Raw genomic sequence first — 21,211 nt, 5'->3', positions numbered from 1 at the left:
TGGACGCGTCCGTTAGCATTCAGCTTTGCTTCCCGTAGGCTTTATTAAGTCCTAGTAGATTTCATACCACACGCCTTACCGTTGTATCACTTTTATTACGAAAGCCCACTACGACTCTTTGGATCTGATATATCAATTATCTCAACAAATGTCCACTAAAGCCTCAGTCTTATGCCTAATTAGGGTATATATTGGTTTTAGACCCTATGTTTCTTTGAACCAAATCCATTTCAGACAATTTGGTGTGGAGTTGTTAACTCCCACTCTCTGGTCGGCATGTTAACTCTCGAAGGGATTAACCGATTTCATCCTAAACTTCGTAATAGTTATTCCAAACATAAATCAAGTTCGAAGATGGAATATCGGACCACTCCACAAAATGGTCAACATTCTTCTGAAAATAAGTTTGATTAAATCATTAGGACTTTGACTAAGTATAATGTTGAAAGATGTGACCCATCTAATTGTAAGTTTTTTGAAAAATTGTTGATCATTTGATCAAAGGAATAGAGTGTTCGATCTGATTCGAACAGTGCGCAACGTATTGTTTATTCAAAACCTACATCAAGTCCTATGATGGGACACATCGGTTCCCTCCTTCTGGTACCCACAGTGCGCAACGTATTGTTTATTCCGAACCTACATCAAGTCCTAAGATGGGACACATCCTTTCCCTCCTTTTGGTACCCACACAATAACAAAAGGGCCAACATTTTGAAAATTTTTACATTTCAGATGTTTATTACTTTTATCAATAAATACCAACAACGATTCCAGAATGTTTTCACTCACTTTGTCCCCGTCTATGTTGCTGTGCTGACATTCTTACGTCTCCGCTAACGAGACCTTATTTACAAATATTGTGTCTAGCCTAAAGGGATGATTTTGTACTAACCTATATTGATAAATTTCTCGAACTCATACTGTGTAAAAAAGGCCACCTTCGACTCCAATAATTTGACAGTGTTGCTGAGTAGCTCTTCCTACCGAACGAATAGTTTGACGGTGTCAACAGGTAGCTCTTCCTACCCAGTGAGCTTTTACTTATTCCTCTACTGAACTTTAGACACCTGATTGATCAAATTGTGCATCATTCACCGAGGATGGTGGGCGTACACGTAAACTTTCGCAGTAGGATGCTAAATCTTCCTTGTTAATTTCGGTGACCGAAATTCAGGATAATTTAGATATAGCTGCTATGTATATTTTCTACCGACTACATGTAAATAGTGCACTAAACTCCCGCGGTTTGTCCGATTCAGACGTAATTTGGAATGCCGTACAGTATTGAGTCTAAAACGAGATGTGTCAAGTATCGTTGAAATCGGGTCAGCTTCAGATATAGCTAAAGTAGATATAGCTAAAATAGTAAAGTATCATAGGGTATTAGTGGACTGCATTCATTTACAGTTTACCATTGAGCCTCCAATAGAAGTCCCTCCACCTTCGTCTACTGTTTTCCTCATACAGCCAACAACGTTTTTCTTAAGCTGTATATTCCGTTCTCCATGATCATCACTCGGTGATTTACATTTCCAGCGATAAAGATTTTTATTTGCTCCGACTTTGACAGAAGCAATGTTCCTTTTATTTCTTCAAAATTACATGGATTTCCACACACAGCTCCCTTTCCTTTGATTTTTTCGCTAAGCTGCAGGATTTCTTTTTGTGTCTGCTTTTCATAGTTTTTTGGTTTGAAGATACGCATTTTCGAACAATTCTACAGTGGCCTTATACATGACTTTTACATACCAGCAACCGTGGACTGTCTCCATCTTTGATGTCTGTAAATAAATTCCCTCTGTAGTGAGGGCTTGCCGGGGCAACAAATATTAGAAGGTTTTAACTACTTCCTTCAGTTCCTTCATTACAGCGGGCCCTTTGTGCAGTCCGTGAGGACAGCATGTTAATTGTTTGTGTTGTGTGTATTTGTTTAACGTCGCCACTGCCTGTGGCAAGGTCTTCCTTGTTACTTTCTTTTTTGTTTTGGGATACCAGCCCGGACTCGGGTCGAACTGGGAGAGGCTTCGGTCTTGAGCCTGAGCGGAGGTTTTCCGTACCGCGGGTGTCAGGTGCCCCTGGATCTGTTGATCCAGCCTGACAGTTGGTGTGACCTCCTGGGAGCTTCGCGGGGGTTGTGGTTTCGCCCTTCACCTAGGGGGAGAGTATGTCTTCTGCATGCTCTCCGATTGGTACAGCACTTAGGTGCTGGTGGGCGCATATCCGCCTGTGGCTCAACCACTGTGAGGTAGGCCAATGGGCAGGTACTCACACAAAACACTTCAAGATTACAGCGGAGTATGTTTGGAACATTTGTTTTAATTTGAACAATATATTTGAACAATATATCTTCAGAGAACTCCACATTTGCATCTTCTAGAAGCAGAGAGAGAAGAGAGAGCTCCACATACGACGTCTTCAAAGACTCCATTATATTTAGCGAAATGTTTTTAGACATACCAGACAAATCATGTCTCGCTTCGTCAAATAGGCAAAAAGTCGACTTTTAGATTTTTCAATTTTTACCTCCGACCAAAAAGTCGATTTATGCACTTTTCGATTTTTACCTCTGACTTTTGGATCTTTCAAATCTGTTCAAAAATCTATTTTAAACTTTAAAAGACTGGTGCCAAATCAACGTTGATTTCTTATACCCTACACAACTATGTTGTCGGGGTATTATAGCTTTGTGCAGCCCCAAAAATTTGTAACGCCGCGAAATATTAGTCCTAGACCCACCTTTAAGTATACCGATCGTCATATCTCGACTAGCTGAGTCGATCTAGACATGTGTGTCAGTCCGTCCGTCTGTCCATTATAATTTGTAAACATGATACAGGCCACATTATGGACCAATCTTCAAAAAAAAGCATGTAGGTTGGGTTCTGGCCAATGAAGACCCCTATTGTTTTTGGGAAAGATCGGTTAATATTTAGGGGATGAAATGGACCAAATACTAAATTTTTGTCGGTTTTTCTGGTCGCTCCAGAGGCCGCAATAATGTTCCGAACATCGTGAAGTTTTCCATGGAGAATGCGATAGGGCCAAAGAATAAGCATACATGTTTTGATAAAGATCGGTCAATATTTAGCGGGTCAAATTGACCCTGACTTTTGTGTGAAAAATTACAAAATTTGTATTCTACAGTGTATATATTTACCCCTGAAGAACATAGACCCGAGAAGTTTATATTACATCCTACATCCTACAGGTATCTCCGTATTCGAATATTATTTAGTAAACCATTATCACTCTAGAGAGCAGAACTATAGCGCTGATCGCTTTGAAATGTTCCATGAAGTTCCAGGTATGGTCAAGAACAACGCCTATAAATTTCGGTGATCAGATAATAATTTTGGACTGAAGTGGACCGAAAACTTAATTTTGTGTGTTATTTTCGGGTCGATCTATAGACCACAAATGAAGGCCGAACATCACAACACAACCCACGGTGAAGGGAATCTGTACAATAGCAGTACTGAATACTCGTAATATTCGGAAAATATGACAGTGTGAGGATGTGGTGCTGTTTACCTCTAATCGGGAAAGAGGGTGCAAATATCACGAAATATTGCCCAGGCTCGAAATAAACATCTGCAAAAAATTTGAGTTCCGTGGTTGTTGTGTAGGGTATCGTATGGTCGGCCCCATACGACTATACTGCTCCGCTCACTGGTTTTTAAATTGTTGTCAACAGATAAAATAAATTTCTGGAATGTGTAATTTGGGCTTTGGGATAATAAACAAAGCAAAAAGTCGATTAGTCGAAAGTCGATTTACTTATCTCTACTAATCGGCTTCATTGTAGATTTCCTCCAATGCAAAATCATATATTCTGGAGTTCTTGGCGAAGATTGGGTAATAGAATTCTAGATTATCCCGCTTGATGCATAAAATCACAAGTTGTTTCAGTTCTTCCAACTGACCATAACTGGAACCTCATGGAACATTTGAAAGCGATCAGCGCTATAGTTCCGCTCTCTAGAGTGATAATGGGTTACTAAATAATATACGAATACGGAGATACCTGTAAATATTTAGGTTAACTCCCACATCCGAGCACTAACAACAATATAATTGGTATTAATTTAAAGGTCAACCACTCCTCTTGGATATAATATCAACTTCTCGGGTCTATGTCCTTCAGGGGTAAATATATACGCTATAGAATCCTTTTTTTCATTTTTCACACAAAAGTAAGGGTCCATTTTACCCGCTAAATATTGGCCGATCTTTATCAAAACAGGCATGATTATTCTTTGGCACGATCATGTTCTCCATGTAAAATTTCACGATGTTCGGACCATAACTGCGGCCTCTGGAGCGACCAGAAAAACCGACAAAAATTAAGTATTTGGTCAATTTCATTCCTTAAATATTAACCGATCTTTACCAAAAACAATAGGGGTCTTCATTGGGCCGAACCTATCCTCCATGCAAAATTTGGTGAAGATTGGTCCACAAATGTGGCCTGTATCGTGTTTACAAATTATAATGGACATACGGACGGACGGACACACATGTATAGATCGACTCAGCTAGTCGAGATATGACGATCTGTATACTTAAAGGTGGTTCTAGGACCAATACTTCGTGGCGTTACAAACTTTTGGGGCTGCACAAATCTATAATACCCTGACAACATAGTTGTGTAGGGTATAAATATCCTTTCCCTTACTATCTCAGCTTCGCGACCGACACTTTGCAATTGTGTATGTTTGCATTAGACTGCTTTAATGATTAATTTATTGTTTTTGATTCTTTTGTAGGTCATGTTACCCCTTCGCGTACATGGTATCTATATTACGATACCGAGAATTTTCAACGTGAACTTGAAGAAGTTGTCTGGGAAATAATGCCATTATATCAAGAGCTGCATGCCTATTTGCGTCATTGGGCACGCCATCAATACGGCAAACATTTGACCGATGCTACAGATGGTGCCATACCGGCACCAGTAATGGAACAGATTATCACACAAGATTGGTATGCTAATCCAATATTTCGTATACCATTCCCCAAACATCCATTGCCAACGGTTAAGCAACGTTTAGAGGAGGTAATGGACACACCAGTGCAGATGATAAAGAAATCCTCGGAATTCTATGAATCGATGCATTTGAATAAATTGAACAAGTAAGTGGGAATGAATAGTAGACAAAATGCGATACTGTGAAATGAGATGTGTTGAAATCTATATTGAATTTCATTTTAGAACATTTATGGACAAATTTGTACGGCGCATCAATGAAGATGACCCGAATAAAGTTTGCAGCGTTGAGGTGTCATATTTTCCACCAGATGTTGCCCTGAGATTTTGTAATAAGGTAGGCATTCCTACTGGCAATTAAATCCAATATCTATTTGTAATTATTTTTTTTTTTAATATTTTAAGGTTGATTATCGCGCCTTTTTGCAAATGCATGGCCATGTTGCGGAACTCCAATACAACATGTATAAATCCAATTTGCCTGTGGGCTTGGACAAGGAACCTTGCCCTGGTTTTGGTAGTGCATTGGGTGAAGCTTTTATTATTGCTGCTGGTACGCCGCGTCATTTAAGCCGCTTGGCTATTGTGGTCAATGATAGTCTGCCACCGGAACAATCTCTTAATCGTTTATTCCGCATGGTGAGTTGTTACTAATGTAGGACAATGTCGTTCCTGAAGCGGTTCAATATTTTTGTTCTCTAAGCAAAAGGAACTAGGTCATTCATTTAGTTCCTTTAGTTCAATCACTCATTGTTCCACATTACTTAAATTGGTCTGTGAACGAGAGCAACTGCGAACGATTTGAACAAAAGATACTTGATGAACGAAAAATACGGACCTACCAGAACTAGTTCATTTCGAAACGACCCAAATTTAGTACTCACGAGTGTATTTTCTCCAAAATTAAAAAAAAATCTTAATTTACTTTTTAGGGTGTCCACACCATTATGGCCATACCACAATATTTTATAAATGATAAATACTTTGTGGATGTTATGGATGGCAGGATTAGTCCCAGGGAATATAATTGTGCCTATTGGAAACTACAACATAAATATGCTGGTGTAGTGCCGCCCAGTAGACGCAATGAAATGAGTTTTGATCCAGATTTTAGATTCTACAAAGGTCTGAGTCCCGATAAATCGAATACCATGTAAGTACAGAGTATATATGATATAAGAAAGTGTGAACACATTGTGTCATTTAGCATTTAAATATTTTATAAATATATAAAAAAAATATATATATATATATATATAAATATTTTATAAATAATACCATACAATTACCTCTTTGATCTTAGTACTTAGAGATCCTGGGTGGACTTTTTATACCCTACACAACTATGTTGTCAGGGTATTATAGCTTTGTGCAGCCCCAAGAGTTTGTAACACCGCGAAATATTGGTCCTAGACCCACCTTTAAGTATACCGATCGTCATATCTCGACTAGCTGAGTCGATCTAGACATGTGTGTCCGTCCGTCTGTCCATTATAATTTGTAAACACGATACAGGGTACAGTTATGTACCAATCTTTACGAAATTTTGCATGTAGGATGGGTTCTGCCCAATGAAGACCCCTATTGTTTTTGGTAAAGATCGATTAATATTAAGGGGATGAAATGGACCAAAAACTTTATTTTTCTTTGATTTTCTGGTCGCTCTTGGGGCCGCAATTATGGTCCAAACATCGCGAAATTTTACATGGAGAAGGGGATCGGGCCGAAGAATAAGCATGCCTGTTTTGATAAAGATCGGTCACTATTTAGCGGGTCAAATTGACCCTGACTTTTGTGTGAAAAATGACAAAAAAAAAATTAGTAACCCATTACCACAATAAAGGGCGGAAATATATATTGATTTTTTTCCATGAGGATCCAGGTATGGTCAAGGACAATGCCTATAATTTTCGGTGATGATCAGATAATAATATTGGTATGAAGTGGACCGAAAACTTTATTTTTGTTTTTTTTTGATTTTTTCTGCCACAATTATATGCCGAACATCACAACACAACCCACGGTGAAGGGAATATGGACAAGTAATTAGAAGGACTGTACTGAATATTAGTAATATTCGGAAAATATGTCAGTATATGGAAGAGGTGCTGTTGGACTCTAATCGGACATGGGGGTGCAACTATCACGAAATATATTGCCCAGGCTCGGAATAAATATCCGTAGAAAGTTACGGTTACGTGGTAGTTGTGTAGGGTATTGTATGGTCGGCCCCGTCCGACTGCACCGCTCACGGGTTTTAAAAATATTTTTGAGGTTCCCCAAAATGTTTTCGGGTCTATCCTTAGGCGTGGATTTTTAAAAATATTTTTCGAGTCTATCCTTAGGCGTGGATTTTTAAAAATATTTTTTCGGGTCTATCCTTAGCCCTGGATTTGTTAAAAATATTTTTTCAATGTCTGCCGTGGATTTGTTAAAAATATTTTTTCAATGTCTGCCGTGGATTTGTTCCTAATATTTTTTGAGAACCATCCTTAGAGGTGGATTTTTTTAAATATTTTTTAAGGGCCATCCTTAGTGGTGGATTTTTTTTTTTAATATTTTTTATGGGCCATCCTTAGAGGTGGATTTTTATACCCTTCATCACATCACACTGTGGTACAGGGTATTATGTCTTTGTGCATATGTTTGTAACAGGCAAAAGGAAACGAGATAGACCCATGGTTCCTTTTTAGAATATGCATAGAATCACTTTCTAAGTCGATTTATGCATGTCCGTCCGTCCGTCTGTCTGTCCATGTTAAATTGTTAACAAAGTACAGGTCGCATTTATGATCCGAATTGGATGAAATTTGGCATAGGTCACTTATTTGGCCCAAGGACGAACCCTATTGAAATTGGGAAAAATCGGTCCAGATTTAGATATAGCTCCCATATATATTTTCGTCCGATTTAATGTAAATAGTGTACCAAAGTTCCTATAATCCTTCAATTTGCACGAAATTTGGCACAGCGCACTGAATTAGGTCTAGGATGATGTGTGGTAAGTTTCCTGAAAATCGGTCCAAATTTAGATATGGCTCCCATATATATTTTCGTCCAATTTTATGTAAATGGTGTACCAAAGTCCCTATATATCTTCCGATTTGCACGAAATTTGGCATAGGGTAATGAATTAACTCTAGAATGATTTGTGATAAGTTTCCAGAAAATCGGTTCAGATGTAGATATAGCTCCCATACATATTTCCGGCCGATTTAATGTAAATGGTGTACCAAAGTGCCTAAATATCTTTCGATCTGCCCGAAATTTGGCACAGCGTAATTAATTAGGTCTAGAATGATGTGTGTTAAGTTTCCTGAAAATTGGTTCAGATTTAGATATAGCTCCATATATCCTATATATATTTCGATTTGCACGAAATTTGACATAGCGTACTGAATTGATACTAGAATGATGTGTGCAAAGTTTCGTGACAATCGGTTCATATTTAGATATAGCTGCCATATATATTTTCATCCGATTTAAGGTAATTTGTGCACCAAAATCTCTGAAAATTTGTCATGGCTAGAATGACGTGTGCTACGTTTCGTGAAAAGATCCAGAACTAGGCCGATTGACACAACGTACTGATGTAATAAAATTAGTCTCTGGCAAGTTTCCCTGAAATCGGTTCAGATATATTCTACATATGTTAGGATACATATGTAGAATATACCCAAAGTGGTGAGGTATCATATAGTCGGCCCAGTCCGATTTTACTACTTTCCTTACTGGTTTTTAATATTTTTTAAGGGCCATCCTTATGCGTGGATTTTTATAAGCTTCACCACACTGTGGTGAAGCTTACTTTTGAGAATATGCATAGAATCACTTTCTGAGTCGATTTACGCATGTCCGCCTGTCAAAGTACAGGTCGCAATTTATGATCCGATTTGGATAAAACTTGGCACAGTTCACTAGTTTGGCCCAAAGACGAACCCTATCGAAATTTTAGAAAATCAGTTCAGATAAATCATTTAGATAAAGCTCCCATATAAAGTTTCGTCCGATTTTTTGTGAATGATTCACCAAACTCCCAATATTTGTCCGATTGGGACGAAATTTTGCACAGAGTACTGCATTAGATCCAGACTGATGTCTGCGAAGTTTTGTTAAAATCGGTTCAGATTTAGATATAGCTCCCATATAGAGTTTCGTCCGATTTTATGTGAATGATGGACCAAACTCCCAATATTTGTCCGATTAAATTTTGCAGACTAACTTTGTCCAGACTAATGTATGCTAAGTTTTGTTAAAATCGGTTCAGATTTAAATATAGCTCCCATATAAAGTTTCGTCCGATTCTATGTGAACGATGCACCAAACTCCCAATATTTGTCTAGTGGGACAAAATTTTGCACAGAGTACTGCATTGGATCCAGACTGATGTCTGCGAAGGTTTTTTTAAAATCGGTTCAGATTTAGATATAGCTACTATGTATAGTTTCGTCCGATTTTTTTGTGAATGATACACCAAACTCCCAATATTTGTCTGGTTGAGTAAAATTTTGCATAGCGAATGCTATAGAGAAAAAATGATGCATGATAAGGTTTGTTGAAATCGGTTCAGATGTTGCTATAGGTCTTATATATATTTTCATTCGATTTTATGTACATGGTGGTTACACGAAATTTGTGCAGATGGCATTAAATTGAATATAGAGTGATAACAAAAAACAAATGATGTATGCAACGGTTATTCAATTAGGTCCATGTGTTTATATATAGCTCCCATACATAATTTGACTCGATTTCATACAAATGGTACACCAAAGAGTCCAAGTCTATCCGTTTGACATGCAATTTTTCATTGATTTCAGAAAGTATGGGTTTTTTGTGTAGATTAGATTCGTCTGGCGTGTATTTTGTACAAAAAAAATTTCCAGGCTAAAACCTAATTTAAATTAATAACTCCAACTCTGACACTCATTCGTTTAGCATACATTGAAAGCTTAAGATCAATAACCACGATTACCATATCAGCTCCGCTCCCGAGCTGTTTTATTGACGCCCAGCGTGAAGTTTATTTATATACTTAACCTTTTTATTTAACCACTAATTTATTTATTTAAAATATTCCTATTAGATTGATATTTAATTTAATTTCCAATTCTTCTCTTTCCACAGCAAATTTATTTCCGAAGTCTTGGGTCTACAATTTTATCGTTCCTTTTGTATGCTCAGTGCTGAATATAAACCGGGCAATCCGGAGCATCCGCTATACAATTGTGATTTTTATAATAGCACAGCAGTGGGGGATGTTGTCAAGTATGCATATTTTTCTCAGATGCTATTTTTTTTTATTTCAATAAAATTTCAATTTATTTGTTTCCCAGGAAAATGATGAAAATGGGTGCCACCAAACATTGGCGTGATGTCATGGCAATAGCAACAAAAGAGCGTCGTCTAAGTGCCCAGGGTGTCATGGAATATTTTGCACCACTGTACATTTGGCTTAAGGAGCAGAATAAGAAATTGGGCCTAATTCCCGGATGGGATGATGATATACGTAAGTTGTTTTAAAGGGGGAAGAGAGTGTGACCAGGAATTTTATTAATAAATTATTGTTTTTTTTTTCAATTTCTTTTCAGAATGCGGAAATTATTTCTAAACGTTGAACATTATACACCCAAACAATAATGTTGTAAATAAATATAATATTAAATATATATATATATATATATATTATCAATAAATAGTCCTTGTAGTACTACCGGAGAAATAAACTTGAATTCTTAAAGAATAATTTTGAGACAAATTTAAGAATTAAAGGATAGAATATGAAAATTAAAGCAGCGACTGATCGTTCAATATTATCTCAGTTATTGGAATTGAGAGAGCAATGAATGGTGTAACCAAACTTTTCGAAGATGATGTAAGGATTGTTTTCCAATCACTTTCTGTGCTATGAAATCTCAACAGGTTTGGGGGATCACAAAAATCCGAAGTTTTCAAAACTGTAATCCGACAAGTCTTGGAGCTAATAAAATGCATTAATAAATCAGCTACGAATAGTTTTCAGTGAATAATATCTAAGGATCCTCAATTCACATGAAGTATTGTGTGATTTGCATACTAACGCTGGTTTGGAGAGCAAAACATTATTGGCAACACCGTATTGAAAACAATGATGATTAAAAGTTGTATTACTAATCCGTTATGGAATATAAAAGTTAAATATTTTAAATCTCCAGATAGAAATGTCATGACCGTTAGGACAATAGAGGTTGCTTTTGTCAGGTGGAGGGGAATTCTGAAAAGAGTATGGAAGCTCTAACAGAAATGTCCTCGACATTAACCTTCGATAATACATGGTTATCCATATTGTGGTATCAAAAGTACACATAATTGAAGGTTTATCTACAAAAACAGTTTTTCGCTAAGACCCATTAAAACCAGTAGGGAAAGTAGTAAAGTCGGACGGGCCGACTATATGATACCCTTCACCACTATGGGTATATTAATATGGGTATATTAAACATGAAATTGGATGAAATAAAATATGTGATATTTATCTAAATGTGAATCGGACTAGATCTATCCATAAACATGTCATTCGTTTTGGACAAAAGTATGAAAATCGACTTCAAACAAATCGACTTCTAGAAAACGTAACTTCTTTATTCTAGGCTCAATTTTGTACGTTGTGCAAAATTTGATGTCAATCTGACAAACATGAGGAGTTTGATGTACAATTTACTTAAAATCGGACGAAAATATATATGGAAGCTATACCCAAATATGAAACGATTTCAACGAAACTTGTCACAGGTTAAGTTATACTAATTTCGGTACGTTTAGTTCCTATAAGCCATATATTGGCTTCTTGGTGCGTCTAAGAAGCCAATATATGGCTTATAGCTTACAGCTATATCTAAATCTCAACAGATTTTTACGAAACTTGGCACACAAAATTCTGGACACACAAAATTCTGGACTAAATTCAGTACGTTATGCAACATAAGAACTTTGGCACATTATTTAAATTAAATCGGACAAAAAAATACATATCTTGATCTGAACTGATTTTCACGAATCTTGGCAGACATCGCTCTAGGCTCAATTCAACACGTCATGCCAAATTTCTTGCAAATGGGAAGATATATAGAGACTTTGGTGCAGCATTTACATGAAATCGGACGAAACTAAATAAGGGAGCAATATCTAAATCTGAACCGATTTTCTCGAAACTTGGCACACATCATTCTGGACCTAATTCAGTACGCTATGCCAAAACTTGTACAAATCGAAAGATTTTCAGGGACTTTGGTGCACCATTTAACAAAAATCGGGCGAAAATATATATGGGAGCTATATCTAAATCTGGACCGATTTCCAGGAAACTTGACACACATTAGTCTAGACCTAATTCATTACGCTATGCTAAATTTCGTACACATCGAAAGATATATAGGGACTTTGATACACAATTTACATTAAATCGAACGACAATATATATGGGAGCTATATCTAAATCTGGACCGATTTTCAGGAAACTTGACACACATTAGTCTAGACCTAATTCATTACGCTATGCCAAATTTCGTGCACATCGAAAGATATATAGGGATTTTGGTGCACCATTTACATGAAATCGGACAAAACTATATATGGGAGCTATATCTAAATCTGGACCGATTTTCACGAAATTTGGCAGACATAACTCTAGCCTCAATTCAGTACGTTCTACCGAATTTCGTGCAAATCGAAAGATATATAGGGACTTTGGTACACCATTTACATTAAATCGGACGAAAATATATATGTGAGCTATATCTAAATGTGAACCGATTTTTCTCAATTTCAATAGGGTCCGTCCTTGGGCCAAATAAGTGACCTATTTCATCCAATTCGGATCACAAATGCGATCCGAATTTTTGTTCACAATTTAACGTGGACTGACGGACACACGGGCGCACAGACGGACATGCGTAAATCGACTTAGAAGGTGATTCTATGCATATTCTTAAAAGAAACCATGTGTCTATCTCGTTTTCTTTTGCCTGTTACAAACATATGAACAAAAACATAATACCCTGTACCACAGAGTGGTGAAAGGTATAAAAAATATTGAAATTATCTTCTAAAAACACCATTGGGCACAATTAGTTACAGATTTCTCATTGCTTAATGACCCGTAAAAATATAACATTAATATTCAGCTAACCCATTTGGCTTTAAAATTTTCCCCAAACACTCTCTCTCCCTCTTGGGTATCCCCAAGGATGCAAAACATAACGCTGGAAAAAATCGTTTGAATATTACAATCAATTAAAGAAGTGAGGGTATGTGTGTGTGTAAAAGTGTGTTCCTAATCTTTTTATTCATATTTATTTTGGTTGCTGTTGTTTTTCAAACGCCTTTTGCCATATTAAACTGTAAGAGTTCAATCTATTTACGGGCTGACTGATAGCAACAAACATATTCTGGGCAATAAAAAAAAAAAAACAAAATACTGACAATATCCAACCACCCACCGTTTATAAAAAAATTTAACGACAAACATTTTTTATCAGCTTCCATGCAAACAAACATCCAGCGAAACGATAGCATAGAGACACACAGCATTCAAATATTCAATATGTGATCCAAAAATACCCCTTTTTTCTGGTAAATTTCTACAGCAAAAACAAAGCTTAGTTGCTGTCATTGTTGATATTTTAGAGGATTTGCTGTTACTTCATGGTCGCCTTCACTACGAAAAAAAAGACTGATTGTAGCAACAACAAATAGTCCTTTTTGCCGTTGCTGCTTGGGGTTGGGTAGAGGATTTGTTGGCTGTTTTCGTCATTTAAAATATTTCTACATCATTTCCAATCCAAAAAAAAAAAAAAAAAACAAGAAACCATGAATTTTTCCAGACATGACCTTTTATATTTTTTGTCGATTGGGTTAAAGTTTAGGGAAATATTGAAGGGGTTGCTTTTGAGTAGAAAGTTTAATGGTTTTTGATTCTTAACTCTGTGGTCAAACATATGCTGTTAATAAAGCGGTGTGAGACATTCATTGTATTTCTGCCAAATATTATGTGCGTAAATTGTTAATAATTTGGCTATTGGTTTTTTAACACAAACCAGGAAAGGAAAGTTCAAAAATCGGACGGAGCCGATTATATGATACCCTTCACCACTTTGGGTACATACAAGAAATGCTCATATATATCCTTTAGATAGGATATACATAGCATCTTTGAACAACCATTGAGATGGAATCGGACGAAAGTTATTGGACCTGAAGTTATAGATATTTGAAGTAAATTAAAACAACCCATACACATTACAATCTGAAATTTTTGAAAAATGGGATTCAGCCTGACTATTTTGCAAAAACAAAATTTTTGAAAAATTTAATGTCAATCATCGAGCAAAATATGTATAAAATCTTTATATAAATGTTCGTATTTGAGCAACCGTGACATCCACCATTTGGTATGATGCAACCCTATGCGCTATTCAAAATTTATCTCGGCACAAAATCCAATACACTTTATTCTAGGTTCGATTAGGTACATTCGCATTTATCACCCGATTTCGATGAAATTTGGCCCAAGGACAAACCCTATTGAAATTGGGAAAAATCGGTTCAGATTTATATATAGCTCCTATATATATTTTCGTCCGATTTTATATAAATGGTACACCAATGTCCCTAAATATCCTTCGATTGGCACGAAATTTGGCGTAGCGTACTCAATTAAGTCTATAATGATGTGTGCTAAGTTTCGTGAAAATCGGTCCAGATTTAGATATAGCTCCCATATATATTTGCATCCGATTTAAGGTAAATGGTGCACCCAAGTCCCTAAATATCTTTCGATATGCACGAAATCTGGCATAGCGTACTAAATTAAGTCTATAATGATGTATGCTAAGTTTCGTGGAAATCGGTTCGAATTTAGATATAGCTCCCCTATATATATATATATTGGTTCCATTTAAGGTAAATGGTGAACCAAAGTCCATAAATATCACTGTGCAACACAAAAAATAATTACCGGGAAATTCCAACAGATTATGAAAGAGGGGCTAAAAAAAAGAAGACACGTGTATCGGCGTTTTGAAAGTTTACGTCGGGAGGTAACCTAAAAAGGAGGGACAATATTTCCCCTTTTCTAGAATTTTTATAATTTTCGAATTATGATTTCATGAAATCCTTGCATTTTAGGTATATAGTGTCTTTAGCAATATTACTGATAAAATATCGGTTAATATTTTGCTATACAACATTAACCCTCAACCGACTCATTAAAGGGGTCTTTTCGGTCCCCTTTTCCTGGAGTGATTGAAAACTCATTCAAAACGGGGATAAAGCTGTACAGAATATTCTACAGAAATGTTCGCCATAAAATTTTACTATAAGTCTCAGAATAGACTAAAACTCAAAAATCAGTCTAAGCGTCAATAATCTTAAAAAACAAAAACTCATTTTAGGGTTAAAATCGCACATATTACTAGTTTCTACCGATTTTTCCAACAAGATGTCGTTTTAGAAGGATTGTATAAAGAACAAAAATATTCTCCATCAATTTTTAGCATAAGTCACTGAACAAGAGAAATCAGTATATATAATGTATATACCGAATATATAGTCATACATATTGAACCAAAAAATCAAGATGTTCCTGTATTTTTTTACGAAGACATTCCCAGTATTTTTTTCGACTAAGTGCATTAAAGTAACATGAAAATTAATTTTAAACTTTCAAAACGCCGATACACGTGTCTTCTTTTTTTAGCCCCTCTTTCATAATCTATTGGAATTTCCCGGTAATTATCAAAAAAATTCAAATTTGTCGCACAGTGTATGTTTCGATTTGCACGAAGTTTGTCATATCGCACAGAATTGTGTCTATAATGATATGTGCTAAGTTTCATGAAAATCGGTTCAGATTTAGATATAGGTCCCATATGTATTTTCGTCCGATTTAATAAAAATGGTGCATCAAAGTTCTTATATATCTTTCCTTCAATTTCATGTCAATGTTCTGTCGAAAAGACGACGTCTGTTAGGAGACTATTTGGAATATACCCAAAGTGGTGAAGAGTATCATATAGTCGGCCAAGTCCGACTTTACTACTTTCCCTACTGGTTTTCAGTGGGTTTATAGACCTTCGTAGATGTAAATTGTCCTTTTTCATAGAATATTGAAGACCAAAAAAGAGACATTTTCAAGACCCATTATATGGGTTGTATATCAAATCTTAGTCCGATCTATACAATTTTTTGTCAGCTGCTTTATAGATGTAAATTACTAAATTTGATTGAATATTAATGCCTATATAGGCCAAAAGGAATGAAATTTTCAAGACCCATTATATAGGAAGTGTAGCAAATCTTGGTCCGATCTATCCAATTTTTTTGTCAGTTGCTCTTAAAGCCAATAATAAGCACTTCTTTTTTTTTGGCCACTGTTCATATAAACTCGCGACATAAAGGAGCGTGAGGAGTGTTTCTGTGTAATTTGTTTCTGATACGTATCTCCTCTATAACTTTATCCTCTAAATTGCACGATTTTAAACATATATACCATACGTTGTCTATATCGATCTACGTTCGTGGGTTTTAAGATCTTAGAAAAATCCCCATTAAGAGTCGCTGAAATTTATTTTTCGGTCCAAAGCATTGCTTTAAAAATCGCCTTTATTGGTCTAATTATTGTTATATTTCCCTATATTATGATCCGGTGCCAACAAAACTGTCTGCAATTTCCATGATATCATTGGAAAAAATTATGAGCATAGATTCACTTATGTTTAATATCCCCCATATAAATATCCCACCCAGTTTTTGTAACATTGGAGTTTTTAGCTAAAGCAATCATTCCAATTAGTATAGATCAATGGGTGTTCATTTTAAACCCCCAAAAGCTTGGAATAAAGTGGAGTACCAGTAAATATAGGGACTTTGATGCACCATTTACATAGAATCGGACGAAAATACATATATATGGGAGCTATAAATAAATCTGTCGATTTAAAGAAAACATTACACACTTCAATCATCAATTTGTAGTTAATTCAGAAGGCTGTTCAAAATGTTGTATCAAACGGACAAACCTTGGGAATTTGATGCACCATTTAAAATGTGGGGACATATGGGACATTAATACATTAATCTGTACATACATTATCTGTACAAAGTTCAAATAAAACACTGTGTCTCAATCGGACAAACATTGTGACTTGGGTAATAGCTCACTCAAGTCACAATGTTTGGAATCTATGTATGGGAGCTATGTTTAAATCTGAACCGATTTTCTCTAATTTCAATAGACTGACGGATATGCGTAACTCGACACAGAAAGTGATTTTATGTCTATCTTTTTACATTCCTTGTCCATGATACAAACGTATGCACAAAGATATAATAACCTGTACCACAGTGTGGTGAAGAAAAAAAGATAAGTATGTGGACCTTTAAAATATATTTATGCGTTTAGAATTTTTAAATATGGCGCCCAACCACATGATACAATTTTCGAAAAAGAATGTGACACCCACTGAGAATCAAATTCGTGTACAACACGTACCGATATATCCAATTTTCAGAAAAATAAAAAAACATTTCATTATTATATATTATTCCCATATTTACACAGCTTGAAATGCATAAGAACTTCACCTTCAATTGCAATTCTTCTACGAAATCATTTCACATTCGAATATAATCGGAAAATGTCTTAACTATATATGGGGTAAATTCGAAAATATTATGGTTCAAGTACATGCTAAAAATAAACAGGGTGGCTACAAATAATTATAACTATTATCAAAAAAACACTATAGCTTGTGTGAACAGCGTATACTTTCGAAGTCGCATAAGGCCAAGTGTAGACAATAACCACATAATTATTGCAGCTCAGACACGTCTTTACATTCACATTATCCGCTCTAATGTTGTAAATAATGCGAAGATGGCGCTCAATGAAAACATATGGAGAAAAATTTGTAGAAGAATTAATTTTTGAAAATCGAAGAGAAACTATCTTCCCTCAATTCGTGATGAAGGGGACAACCCATTCTCGATTTTAAATGTTAACTATTTTTTAACGGCTTTTATATGAACATAAATTATTAGTACGGCTGTTACTTGATTTATAAGCGATATGTGTTTATAAACGATTTCGACTGTACATAAATCCATCATACCGTTATATGCGCGCTTACCAAAATCCAGTTGAAATATCTGTCCAAAAAACCTACAAATACCGAATAAATGCAGCCTGAAAAATGTCAACCTAATTTGATTGGAAATCGTTCCGAAAATCTTCAAAAGTACCGAAATTTGTGAGGTACCGCTATATGGGGATTATTTTAAAAATTTGATGAATATTGAATTTGAATACCAAATTACGGCCAATTCGTTTGCAAAATGTGCCCAAATTAGAGTAACTTCGGGTAATGTGGACCACCATTTTCTTTTTTTTATATTGTTGGCGTAACAAAGGTAAAAAATAAAAACAAATTGATTTCACAACATGGTAGATTTGTTGGCTAATTATATTCCAGGTCAAAAATTATATATATTTGTCCATAAAAGTGTTAATGTATTATATTTCAAAAAACTCTAAACTGCAAATAAAAATAAGTTGGCGGGTAATGTGGACCAGTATGTGTGGGTAATGAGGATCAGTAAGTTAAAGGTAGGTTGTGGATTAATTGTGATAAATTTCAATTTATTGGACTCTTGGGTAACAATGAATGCAAAAATATATGGGTCCATGTTTTGGAATAGCCCCCATTTAAGGGTACCACCCCATTTGAGGTATTTTGAAGGTCCTTGCTTCATTATCCAACCGAGGCACCTATAATTTCGGATATAAAGTTTTCAGAGGATAGAATACCTCCTCGCATATTAAATGCGTCTTTGTTTCGAACTCGTCCTCATGAAAATGTCCCACTTTTTTATAGTGGTCCACATTACCCGACATTGAATATTTTTATTTAAAAAGAATTATGGGCTTCAAAAATGAATAAAAATAACCGATTGTAATTACAGATAAACTTGTATTTTTGTTAAAGAAAACAAGAAAACCACATAACCTCTTTATATTCGAGAAAAACAAAATTTTCGACTATTTTACAAAATCGTTCGACTATTGTGCTTTAAAATTTTTAAATCACACTTTTACAATCAGAGCTATATTTTCACCTACTAAATTTTCAACATTGCAATTATTTATTAAAAACCAAGTTTGATGTTTGTTTTCACTAATTAGGAAAACATTTACCAAGGCGGCATTGACTTATTTCAAGCATTTTCTTAGATATGGGGGGGTGGTCCACATTTGACGCATGGTCCACATTACCAGAAGTTACTCTTCTGAATAATGCCATTTTTATACCCTTCACCACACTGTGGTACAGGGTATTATGTCTTTGTGCATATGTTTGTAGCAGGCAAAAGGAATCGACATAGACCCATGGTTCCTTTCAGAGTCGATTTACGCATGTCCGTCTGTCCGTCCGTCCATGTATTTTTGTTAACAAAGTACAGGTCGTATTTATGATCCCATTTGGATGAAATTTGGCATAGGTCACTTATTTGGCCTAAGGACGAACAATATTGACATTGGAGAAAGTCGGTTCAGATTTAGATACAGCTCCCATATATATTTTCGTCCGATTTTATGTAAATGATGCACCGAACTCCCAATATTTGTCCGATTGAGACAACACTTTGCACAGCGCACTGAATCAGGTCCATGCTTAGGTGTGCAGAGTTTTTTTGGAATCGTTTCAGATTTAGATATAGCTCTCAAATATAGTTTCTACCAATTTTATGTGAATGATGCACCAAACTGCCAATATTTGTCCGATTGGGACAAAATTTTGCACAGAGTACTGATTTAGGGTGGTGTAGGGGATGATAGATACCAAGCAACGGCTCTGATTGGCTTTAACATGGCGAAGTCCAGGCTTATCTTGGTCCCTCTTTCATCTCAATTGTGGACACTGACCTCCACGCGGTGCCACCTGGGGAGCTATTTTCATCACCAGATGAAATAGTGAGCTAATATGTGCCGCGAGTTCACCCATAAGAACTATAAAAAATGGGTTGAGGCGTCGGGTTAGTAGCCCACTCTCGGAAAATCCAACCTACTATGAAAAAGCTAAGAAAAAGAAACCCAATGTTGACGACCCCCGCAAACGTATAAAGGACCACGATCTGCGAATCTGCAATTGGAATGTGCGCACGTTGTGCAGAACAGGCGCAGTGTTCGCTTTGGCGGATATACTCAAGAAGTACAAAGCCGAAAAGCGAAGTTCTTTTACATCAGTCTATTTGCGCCCATGCTCCGACCGAAGATAAAGATGAACAGACCAGAGACATATTTTACGAGCGCCTAGAAACAGCATATGACCGTTGCCCTGGCCATGACATTAACATTCTGCTAGAAGATTTTAATGCAAAAATCGGAAGGGAAAATATCTTTAGCCCCATCGTCGGAAAATTCAGCCTTCATGAAGAAATATCGGACAATGGTATGAGGTTGATTGACTTCGCGGCAGCAAAAAACATGGTAGTTAGCAGCACCAGATTCAAGCATCTCGATATACACAAGGCCACCTGGATCTCTCCTGATCAAGTAACGAGAAATCAAATTGATCATGTTGTGATAGACGGAAGGCATTCATCCACTGTTTTAGACGTCCGATCGATCCGAGAAGCGAATATCGATTCGGACCATTACCTTGTGGCAGCCAAGTTACGCACCCGTCTTAATGTTGCAGCAAAGTTGCGATCTAATACAACACGGTAACTCGACGTCGAAAAGCTGCAAACGCAACAGGTAGCCGAGGCCTACTCCGCTCAACTTACCCATCAGCTTGAAGAAAGCACTTCTTGTCCCGATAATAGTATAGAAGCACAATGGCAAAGAATTGCCCACTCCCTACAAACTGCAGCAAAAAGAACAATTAGGTACCAAAAACCAGCACCAAGAAACCCATGGTACGATCAGGAGTGTCGTAATGCTACTGATGTGAAAAACGCAGCGTATAGGACAACCCTGCAGACAGTAGCAACACGTAACGTGATGGAGAATTGTCGGGAGAAAAGGAGAGAGGAGAAACGTGTTTTAAGAAAAAAGAAGAAGGAACAAGAAAAACGTGAGCGTGAGCAAATCGAGATGTACAGGAGTCAGAATGAAGTCCGGAAATTTTACCAACGAGTAAAACACCAAATGGAAGGCTTTGGTGCAGGCACATCTTCCTGTAG

At 36.3% G+C, this 21,211-nt stretch overlaps 1 protein-coding gene across 1 annotated transcript; it reads left to right on the top strand.

Annotated features, from left to right (window-relative positions):
- Window positions 1–4,769: 4,769 nt before the first annotated feature.
- On the top strand, window positions 4,770–10,612 carry LOC133321816 (angiotensin-converting enzyme-like; the record flags this gene model as incomplete). Its single annotated transcript, XM_061530887.1, has 7 exons — window positions 4,770–5,136; window positions 5,216–5,327; window positions 5,396–5,629; window positions 5,923–6,143; window positions 10,118–10,258; window positions 10,327–10,499; window positions 10,582–10,612. Coding segments are annotated over 7 exons (1,268 nt in total), but the record flags the coding sequence as incomplete, so codon positions are not given.
- Window positions 10,613–21,211: the final 10,599 nt, after the last annotated feature.

Source organism: Musca vetustissima, unplaced genomic scaffold (genome assembly GCF_032173495.1).
Source record: "Musca vetustissima isolate MV318-11 ecotype Yass unplaced genomic scaffold, APGP_CSIRO_Mvet_v1 utg254228, whole genome shotgun sequence".
Lineage (NCBI taxonomy): Eukaryota > Metazoa > Arthropoda > Insecta > Diptera > Muscidae > Musca > Musca vetustissima.
Note: the sequence above shows the minus strand (reverse complement) of the source record. Positions and strands in the feature narration are given on the sequence as shown.